At 33.3% G+C, this 10,771-nt stretch overlaps 2 protein-coding genes across 2 annotated transcripts; both read right to left on the reverse strand.

The window, feature by feature from the left end:
- Positions 1-276: 276 nt before the first annotated feature.
- LOC124092771 (olfactory receptor 8K5-like) lies at positions 277-10,187 on the reverse strand. Its single transcript, XM_046444574.1, has 2 exons — positions 9,258-10,187; positions 277-312 (listed from the first exon to the last, which is right to left on the reverse strand). The coding sequence occupies exons 1-2, from the start codon at positions 10,185-10,187 to the stop codon at positions 277-279; spliced, it is 966 nt and encodes a 321-aa protein (XP_046300530.1).
- On the reverse strand, positions 1,533-2,474 carry LOC124092783 (olfactory receptor 8K5-like). The gene has a single exon (XM_046444589.1). The coding sequence runs from the start codon at positions 2,472-2,474 to the stop codon at positions 1,533-1,535; it is 942 nt and encodes a 313-aa protein (XP_046300545.1).
- Positions 10,188-10,771: the final 584 nt, after the last annotated feature.

Genomic DNA, 10,771 nt, shown 5'->3' on the forward strand with positions numbered 1-10,771 from the left:
TTCCTCATGATACTAATGCTTTTGTTAAAGTATAAAGCACCTTGAATCACACAGTGATTATCTGAATGAACTTGCTGCTGCTTCTATCATCACTGTCATTTCAAGTTCTATTTTAATTGTCTCCTAGGTAGAGTCTCATCTTGTATCATCCTTATAAATCTAGTATTTCTTATTAGATGCTGAATATTTTAAATTTTATGCTAATTTTGTTTTTTTTTACTTAAAGGTGTTAAATTCTTTAAACAAGAATCAATTGTGTCTACTTGAGACTTATTTTCAAGTTCTTAGAAATGTGCAAAGCAGCTTTAAACTCTGAGACTGCTACTATATGTCCAGGTGTTGGAAAACAAGCCCATCTGGTTATACTGTTATGCTGATACTGAGACCCTCAAATAACTCTCAGACCACAAACTGCCATTCCAAATAAGCCTTTATTCATGGCCAGAGGCTGACTCTCTACTGTCTAAAAGTGAGATAGTCAGAGTGATGCACCACCTTCAGTTTGGCCGCATATTTAAGCCAAAAAAAAAAAAACACAAAAGGGACATTAGGGGGTTTAGCCAATGCAAGCAAGTCAAGTTACAGATGCTGGAGATTGTAGTCAGGTAGCAGGAGGCTTAGCCAATCAAAATAAACCCAGTTTCCCTAGTTACAGAAACAGGAGATTGCAGTTAGATAGTTCCATTTTCTTGAGGGTATCCACAACAAAAGGAAAAATAACTTGCTCCAATCATGACCTTTCTACTTGGCATGGCTGTTTCATAAAATAAAGTTACTAAACAAAATGGAGTCACTGTAGTCAAGACTTCTGTCTCATCACAATACAGAACTTGCATTTCTTCCTGCCCTATATCATATCTAGGAATTGAGTAGCTTACAGTATCCTGGTCAAACTTCTTGTGGACAAACACTTGTGGCCATCCAGTGGTGACATGTGCAACTCAGAATTCAACCACAAACTCATGGGAAACTAATGTGGAGGAAAATATTCGTGACAATAATGCATTTTGACATAGGAAACAGGGAGCAATATGACAGAAATATGTTCTCATTATCTGCAATTAATTTTAGTATAAAATATTAAATTATCTGATTAAAGAACAGAAATTGGCACGATGTTCTAAGTGCATGCTGTCTGCAGGACACTTACCTTATTATTTTAGGTTCAGAATATACAAGGAAAACAAGAATAAGAAGGTAATTGTCCAAAGAACAACAATAAAAATTTCGGCAAAACCAACAGTTAAGTAACTTAGAGATTAATTCTTCCCATTGAAAGAATATAAAAAAAACCATGGAATTACTAAAGGAATATTGAACTACAACAAGAAATGTTAAAAAGAAGTGAAATTTGATTGTGATCTGCAATATGAGGGTAATTTGGGGTGAAAAATGAAGGAAATAATTTAGTTTTCTATATGGTATCGTGAATTTTTGAAGTGATAAAAAGGAATATACTCATATTTTTAGATGTAGTGTCAATGGGCATTGCCTTTATCAGAGTTTGTACAAACAGCATTGGATATTAAATATTAAATACAAAATTTGCATTTATTCTTAAAGACCCTGTGAAAAGCATTTTTTACCTCTTTGTTCCTAACACTGTATATTAAAGGGTTAAGCATGGGAATCACCAAAGTGTAAAATACAGAGGCCAATTTATCAGTTTCAAAGGAATGGGTGGATTTGGGCTGCACATACATAAAAAGTAGAGACCCATAGAACACCACCACCACTGTGAGATGAGAACCACACGTGGAGAAAGCTTTTTTCCTGCCTTCTGCAGAATGCATTCGACATATGGCTAGCAGAATCAGGAGGTAGGACACTAAAATCACCATGAGGGATGAGAACAAATTAAATGCTGAAAATAATATGATCAATAATTCTATATCCCGTGCATTTGAGCAGAGCATAAGTAACAAGGGCACATCATCACAGTAGAAATGACTGATGACATTAGAGCCACAGAAGGTCAGTATGAAAATCTTAATAGTGATCATCAGAGCCTGAAAGATGCTGTAGAGGTATGGAATGCCCACCAGCACATGACAACGTCTTTGAGACATGATGACATTGTAGAGAAGAGGGTTACAGATGGCCACATAGCGGTCATAGGCCATGGTGGACAAGATGAAAAGTTCACTGATAATGAAAGTAATAAAGAAAGCCATCTGGATGGCACATGCATAGAAGGAAATGGTATTTTGATCAACAAAAAAATTCACCATCATCTTGGGATAAATGACAGTGGAATTGCCAAGGTCAATGAAAGCCAGATGTCTGATAAAAAAATACATAGGTGTGTGCAGATGGGAGTCCAGCTTGGTCAGAATGATCATGCCTAGGTTGCCCACCACTGTGAGTGTGTAGATGAGGAGGAAGACCCCAAAGAGGGGAAACTGCAGCTCAGGCCGCCTGGAGACTCCCGTCAGAATAAATTCGGCCAGCAGTGTTGCATTATGTTGGCCCATTTAGTCCAGATCTCTTTTCCTGGAAGAAACAAAGATATTGTTATCCACATTATTTAGAATCATCCAAACAAATTATAACATTTGTAGACATAACAGAAAAAATATGTATATATAGTGTATATTAATTATTCTGAAAGTTAAGTGAAAGGTGAAACTTTGCAAAGTAGGGATTCTTGTGATCCCTGTTTTGGCATAAAGTCTTAATTGAGTCAGCAACATTTGAAATATAATTATTGGTTATAAAACCATGTAGGCATTAATATAGAAACATTAGTCTTCATATCCTCTATACAATGGAGTCAAATTTTTATTAAGATACTTCCATTTTTATCGGACAATATTTGTGGCATTTTGGTACTTTTAAAGATAGAGGTTAAGAAACATGAAACAAATGAAATTTAAATATCGGGCACCTCATTTGTATTTGAAGGCGAGTTCTATAGTCTTTTCTACGTGAACTCACAGAGATGTATTTTTGTCTAAGTTGCAAAGGCAAGATATGTCAGCCCCAATCAATCAAACTCACTCTCTCTTTCCATTCTGACTTCCACTCTATCATACTTTAACAAATAACATGTTGCATTAATAACATGTTGCAGTTGGACCACAGGCATTTATGGGGTCCAACTAACAGGGAATTGAATAAGGATAATACTGTACATTGTAATTTGTAGGCATATATAAATGGTTAAAAATTTATGACATTAAGCAATGCTATTATCTGATGTACAAATGGTTATTAAAGTATTCCTTTGTGAATATCCTTATAATATAATTAATGAAGTTAATATGTTTACATATTTATATGGTTGTTGAGAAATGGTGTATTCATACTGAACTCTAAGATTCTTTTTCCATTCAAAATAAATATTCAAATGTGTGTAATTTTACTTTTTCTTTGAAGAACATAAATCCTTAATTGAGTAGTATAGGTTTCAAGACACACAATATACAGATATATTCCTTAGCTTAGCTCAATATACATGGGTTTTGATTATTTAGTTTTATATGATTTATTTCACTTTGCATAATATTATAAGATAAGAGGATCTATTAGGAATTTAAGATATATACATATGTCAGCATTTATTATACTGTATAGTAGTAACTACTAAATCATTTATGGAGTTTTATAATGTAATATTTAGAGAGCATAACTCTCTACCTTTAGATATTTTAGTAATAACAATTAATATGAACAGTCAGTAAAAGAATATAGAAGTGCTCTGATTAAAGATGATAAGCATATTCTAGACTAATATCTTAAAATTCTCTTCTTATCACATTCAGAGTCACCTCAATGAAAATGTAGAACTCTGTAACTATGATTTTTGATTTGAGAAAAAAATAGATATCAGCATACACAGGTAAAATGCAAAAGAGAACGAGTACTTAGAAGAGTACAAGTGTCAGCCTGCAAAACTGTCAGGTAAAAACTTCTGGAAATCTACCCAATGGCCCAGGACTGTAGTCTGGAGAAGCTGCCATCCAGAACCACCTGGTGGCATTCTAGTAGCTCTAAGAATCGGCTCATGTTGGGGCTAGGCTGGAGGGTGACCCTGGAGATTGTGGAGTCATTTCCATCCATTCTTCCTGAATGAAGTTTCTGCTCTTTCTGCATTGAGTATCCTCTAGTTTCAGGACCTTTCCTCACTCACAAGTAAGAACAATAAGCTTGTTACCTTTTGAAAATGTTATTTGGATTTTACAGGGTAACAGAGCCTACAATTTTAGGTGTTTATGATGGAATAGAAAATACACTGGATTGAACAAAGAAATTCAGAATTCCAATAACAAAATTAGGAATTTGAAGCTTTAAATAATCTTTTTTTGCTGCTTTAAAAAAACTATATCCATATTCAGTGCCAATTATTACATTCCTCTCAAAATATCTGGATTCCTTTGCTTTACCCAGGCTTCTTCCTGCAAGAACATCTCTAATCTCCTCTGAATATCCTGATATATTTTTATTATCTCTACATCAGGCTAACCATTAGAATGCAAAAGGTAGGGAGAGGACTGACTGATTGTCCAATCTTTATTCATGTTCATAGCAAGAATTATTAGGGATTCAGGAGTTTCTCCATAACTTCATAACTCTCACAAATCATTCTATTTCTTTTCATCTACACAATGTTTGGAATTTTCAGTATGGGAAGAAAAAATAGCAGGCTCTGAAGTAAGAAAACTTGTGTAAACAATAGTTCAAATAGTTGACTACATCCTTTGCACATTCACACTCAGGGTAACATTAAATAAAACTTAATTCGCATTTGATGAAATATTCCTATAGAAAAGCTCATCTTAAAATGTTCTTTTGTAAAATATGTGTTTTTATGTATTTACATTAAAATGGCTTTTTATTTATCAAATATTTTGTAGCATATACAGTAAATGTTATTTTTCATTTATCTAAAATCAAATGAAATTGGACATCCAAGATTTTATCTGGGAATTCTAATCTTATAAAGATTCCAATTGATGAGATCAGTGTTGGATTTTTTTTTTTAATTTCCTATCTTACTTTTCACTTGTAATATCTGAATATCACATTGAAATCTCACAAATAAAATAGTTCTAGGACATTTCTTTGAGTCCATAGAATTTGGTTACCTGAAAACAATTGATTCATCCAAGGGATAGCAGTAAACAAGAAAGATTGATTTTTTTTTTTTTTTGTAGTGAATTGAAACGAATCAGCTTTCATTGATCATACCATCAGAATCTGGGAGTAATAGAAAATTACCAAACCCAGGTGATTATGCAAGTCCATAAAAATTCTTACACACTCACCTTCAATGAAGAATAGGATTTCTTTCTCCTAAATAACCTATTTTTCTTGGCATACAAAGAATTTATGGTTTTCTCCCTTAGTTGTGACATTCCCTGAGGAAATAGCTTGCAATGTGTTCAGTTCATTATACTCAAATTATCTGAGTGACTCAATAAAAAAAAAATAGCATTGAAGTCACTTCTACTTGTTCCCCAGTGATAAAGTGTAGGAGAAAAATCCCAGAAAGGAGAAAAACAACATATTAATCTGAATGATTCCCTGGAGAGTTTACAGTCTTGAAGACACTCATTTACCTACTTTCTTAGAATATAATATGAAATAATGGAAAGTACTTTGAAACCAGCTTCATCCCTGCAAAATAGAACAATTCCAAAGCCATTGTGAAATTACCACTATCACATAGGTATTTTTCCTTCAATTTATTTTTAAAATTAAAATATATAGCAGAAGCAGAGTTAAAAATGTGCAATTTAGCCCTTTCATGTGAGCTAGAGATTACCATTGCCATACAGAGAAGACACCAAAAGGAAATAAACTATAATTTTCTTTAATTTACATATATTGAGACTGAAAGTTTTGAAAATAAATCTTAATTTATTTCTATATGCTTGATAGATGTACATTTTCCTTTATTTTCTCAAAACTGTAACAGTTGTTGTTATGCAATGGTTTTTACTATGCTGTCTACCCAACAGTGGTATTTTCTGAGCTGCAATTTCACCACTGTTGGAAAAAACACAGTCATGTTGAGAGTGAAATCTACTACAGAACAGTATCACTTATATCTCACACCATTTATGCTTTCTTTTTATGGTTTCTCCTCATTGACTTTCATATTTGTAAGAATTTATACACAGTGAAACTCGGAACTTTTTTGAACAAAATTATGATTTAAAATCTATTATTAGATATATTAATACTGGATTGAAGATAATAGATTCATTTTAAATGCCAAATAGTTTTCTTTGGTGCTTTTTAACACCCACCACAGGCCTTCCATCATAGGGAAATTTCCACATACCTTACCCTCATGTATCCTGCCATCCTCATGCAACTGTTGTTCTGAATTTTATTCCCAGATTATTTTCCCTGCAGAAATCATATGCAGATACAATTTGACACTTGGGGATATAAGGAATTTTGTAATCATGGAGTATTTTAGTGAATCAAAATTATTTCTTATTCTAATAATAATAATATTTAAAATTCATACCGAAAATCTTTAATATTTCCTTAGGCTCATGTTTTCAAAAACTCTTTTATTTTTGAAAGAGAGAGAGAGAGAGAGAGAGAGAGAGAGAGAGAGAGAGAGAGAGAGAGAGAGAGAGAGAGAGAGAACTTTTTTTTAATATTTATTTTTCAGTTTTCGGTGGACACAACATCTTCATTTTATTTTTATGTGGTGCTGAGGATAAAACCCAGCTCCCCATGATGCCAGTCCAGAGCGTTACCGCTTGAGCCACATCCCCAGCCCCTTCAAAAACTCTTTAAATGATAAGTTGTGTAGGTGAATTGGCAAACTATATTTTATTGAGGTTGACACGTTTCTGAGTTTTTTGGTGTTCCTTCCAATGCTCAGTGTATTGCACATCTCTGAAGAGGGTGATGTTTTTCTTATTTTGGTCTATGTGAATGGCATACACCAGAATAACATGTTGCCCAACCTTCACAATTCCATATGTGTTTTTTGTCTTTCCCCATGAGAGCATTTAAGAGTGCTTTATTCATGCATTCAATGAACCATTTCACAAATGCTGACTCAAGGAAGATGGCTTAATTGAACAACAAAAAATGTAAGATTGGGGGTTCTGATAGCTTTTGTTTTCATTAGTTCAGTAGCTTGACAATATCAGAGTCAGTATGTTTTGTTGGACATTCATTGTCTTATGCTTGAATTAATATTCCTAACTTATGAAACTAACATGAAATGGTATGAGTCGGAGAAGCAAAAGTTTATGGGAATAAATGTTTCTTTGAGGGACTTTGCTTCTTCTGAGATGTACTGTATCTTCTCATTATCCTTACAGACTTCCAATGACAAATCATTAGCAATTTGCCATTTTCATAAAAATTCTGCTTTTTTTCACTTTTTTATCAAAGATTGATGAACTTCTTGGGACACTAATAATGGAACCATTCTCTTTATTTCTTTTGTAGGATGCTCTTAATTCATGTTAATGTGTGCTTCTTAGCCACCATAATTTATTTCAAATCTGCTCAATCTATGACCCACATTACTCTACTTTGTGACCAATTTCTATTTGATCAAATATCAAAGAAATGACTGATGACCTTGTAGCCACAGAGGATAAAGTGAAAGTGTTTATGGGGACCAGGAGAAACATTAAAGTGTAGGAGAGCTAAGGGATTGTTAACAGCATCTGAGACACCTTAGTGCCAAAATGACTGTGTAGAGAAGAAGGTTAAAAATTGTCTCATGGGATATCCTTTAGATTAAAATATTCACTAATAATGAAAAAAAGAAAGAAATCTTGCTGAGAAACACAAAAATAATATATTTTTTGATTCATAAAAAATTACTAACATTTTGGTTCACACAATTATAGAATAATAAGCATCAATGAAAAATAGGTGTCAGAGAAAATATGTAGGTGTATGTTGTTAGCTCAAAATCCATCTTGGTGAGGGTGATTATGTCTAAGCTGTCCAGCACTGAACAGATGTCTACAATTCAGGACAGTGCATGATGAACATTAGAATGAATATTTTAACCATTGTTAGATGGTCACATTACATGCATGTTTACCCAAAAAAACTATCTGGATAGAGATATCAGCATAGGCAATAGATTTCATGTACTATTAACTTGGAGATTGTTTTAACATGAACACATATAATAAATAAATTACATGTAGTTTCCAGTGTATGATATTTGAAAATAATACCATTTCTCACTAAAGATGCATTAATACAATAAAAGAGGGAGGCATAAATATAACAATGAATTTTACCTAGGGTATAATTTTATACCAATAATGTAACTTTTGCCCTGTTGGTATATAATATTTAGAAGATAGCTATGCTTTTAAACAACCTATTATTCCCAACATCTGAATATAATATCCAAACCAAATTGTCAACCATACTAAGATGAGTAATCTTGAAAAGAATGATAATAGATAAGCAGATATTATATATATATATATATATAGTAAATAAAAGAAGAATTTTTACACTATGAAAACTGAGAAATCATATATGGAGAATTAAAATAAAATTTGTAAATGGTTTTTCTGTGTCATACAAAAACCATATGTGCAAAATGCCATTTGATTATTGCATTCTCTTTTTTTCAGCAGCCAACTATACTATTATTGTAAATATTTGCAATACATAGCTTAATCTCAAAATCAAGATTTATGGTGCAAATACAGATAAACAAAGAAAATTTTATTACATATAACAGAAAAAATAGCAATATGCAAAAAAATTATTAAATATAATTAAGTATAATTGATTTAAATTCTCCAATTAAAAGTCATTATTTCCAGAATAAATATTTTTAAAACAATATTATGCAATATGCCTCTAAAATAACCATGCCATCTAAAAGAGAATCACTTTTTCATTGTGTTGTTTTAATTTAGGCAAAGAAAGCATATTACAGTAATAACAGGCTAAGGAAGAAACTACATTAAACAGTAATTGATTTAAAGAAAAATATAGTTTACTTATGAAATACATATTTTAAAAAGTATTTAGAAAAATGCAAAGTTCTGTGGAATAACAAACCAATCAACCATGAAGCATTAAATCACAAGAGACAAATGATAGAAAGTTAGAATTTATTGAGATCTTATATGGGAGAAGCAAATTGGTACATATAAGGGAAGTAATATATGTTATAATTAGACTTTGCTTTGGGGACAAATGGAATCCAATTATTTCATGAGAAGCATTGTTATGTGATGGGTGCCTTTTTTGTGCTTTATTATAAAAATATTCCACAGTGAGCATCAAAAACACACCTTGCAGTGATTTTTGAGTACCCTCTGGAAGGCATTATTCACCTCTTTGTTCCTTAGACTATAGATCAAGGGGTTAAGCATTGGGATAACTAATGTGTAAAATACAGAAGCCAGTTTATCAGTTTCATAGGAGTGGCTGGATTTGGGCTGCACATACATAAAAAGTAGAGACCCATAGAACACCACTACCACTGTGAGATGAGAGCCACACGTGGAGAAAGCTTTTTTCCTGCCTTCTGCAGAATGCATTCGAAATATGGCTAACAGAATCAGAAGGTAGGACACTAGGACTACCAGGAGAGAGGAGATCAAATTAAATGCTGAAAATAGTATCATTAACAATTCTGTTTCCTGTGCATCTGAGCAGATCATAGGTAACAATGGAACAACATCACAGTAGAAATGACTGATGACCTTAGAGCCACAGAAGGTCGATGTGAAATACTTTACAGGGAACAAGAGAGCCTGAAAGGTGCTATAGAGGTATGTGATGCCCACCAGCACATGACAGAGTCTCTGAGACATGATAACATTGTAGAGCAGAGGGTTGCAGATGGCCACGTATCGGTCGTAGGCCATGACAGACAAAATGGAAAGTTCACTGATGATGAACAAAATAAAACAAGCCATCTGGGTGGCACATGCATAGAAGGAAATGATATTTTGATCAACAAAAAAATTCACCATCATCTTGGGACAAATGACAGTGGAATTGCCAAGGTCAATGAAAGCCAGGTGTCTGATAAAAAAATACATAGGTGTGTGCAGACGGGAATCCAGCTTGGTCAGTATGATCATGCCTAGGTTGCCCATCACTGTGATTGTGTAGATGAGGAGGAAGACCCCAAAGAGGGGAAGCTGCAGCTCAGGCCGCCTGGAGACTCCTGTCAGAATGAATTCAGTCAGCAGTGTTGCATTCTGTTGGCCCATTTAGTCCAGGTTTCTTCTTCCCTCCTGGAAACAAGACAGTTTATTCACTTCTTTTAGTGAGTATCATCTAAAATAATTATAATACTTATATAAAGAATGGGGATATCTATTCATACTATGGGAAAGAAAAATTATTTCTGTGTGTGACTTCCAAATAAGCACAAATAATAGAAACTTCTGCCTCCCCAGAGAAACAATTCCTTTGGAACACATAAATTTTATGACCTAAATTAAACACCCCAAACAGTCAATGATATTTGGAGCACAGCATTTGAAATCAGAGCCATATCGGTACTGATGAAGATTCAATTTTTTTTCTTCTAGAAAATGACCCCAAAATGTTTTTTTAGTAAACACTCATTTTTATCTCAGAGTTTTCATGAAATTTTTATATTGCTAAAAAGAGCGGGAGAGCCAAGATGAGTGTCATAGTCCTTAAATTTTGGGACTCCATATCTGTACTTCCAAGTTCTGGAGAAGGCCTAGAAATGCACTTACAAGATGTTATTTCTGTGTGAATGTTGTAAATGTAAGGGAATGAGCCATGACCATTCATTTCACTTTCTCTTTAAATTCCAACAGCT

The sequence above is a fragment of the Marmota monax genome, unplaced genomic scaffold (genome assembly GCF_021218885.2).
Source record: "Marmota monax isolate L192 unplaced genomic scaffold, Marmota_monax_Labrador192_F-V1.1 WCK01_AAM20220418_F8-fsc00038, whole genome shotgun sequence".
Classification (NCBI taxonomy): Eukaryota; Metazoa; Chordata; class Mammalia; order Rodentia; family Sciuridae; genus Marmota; species Marmota monax.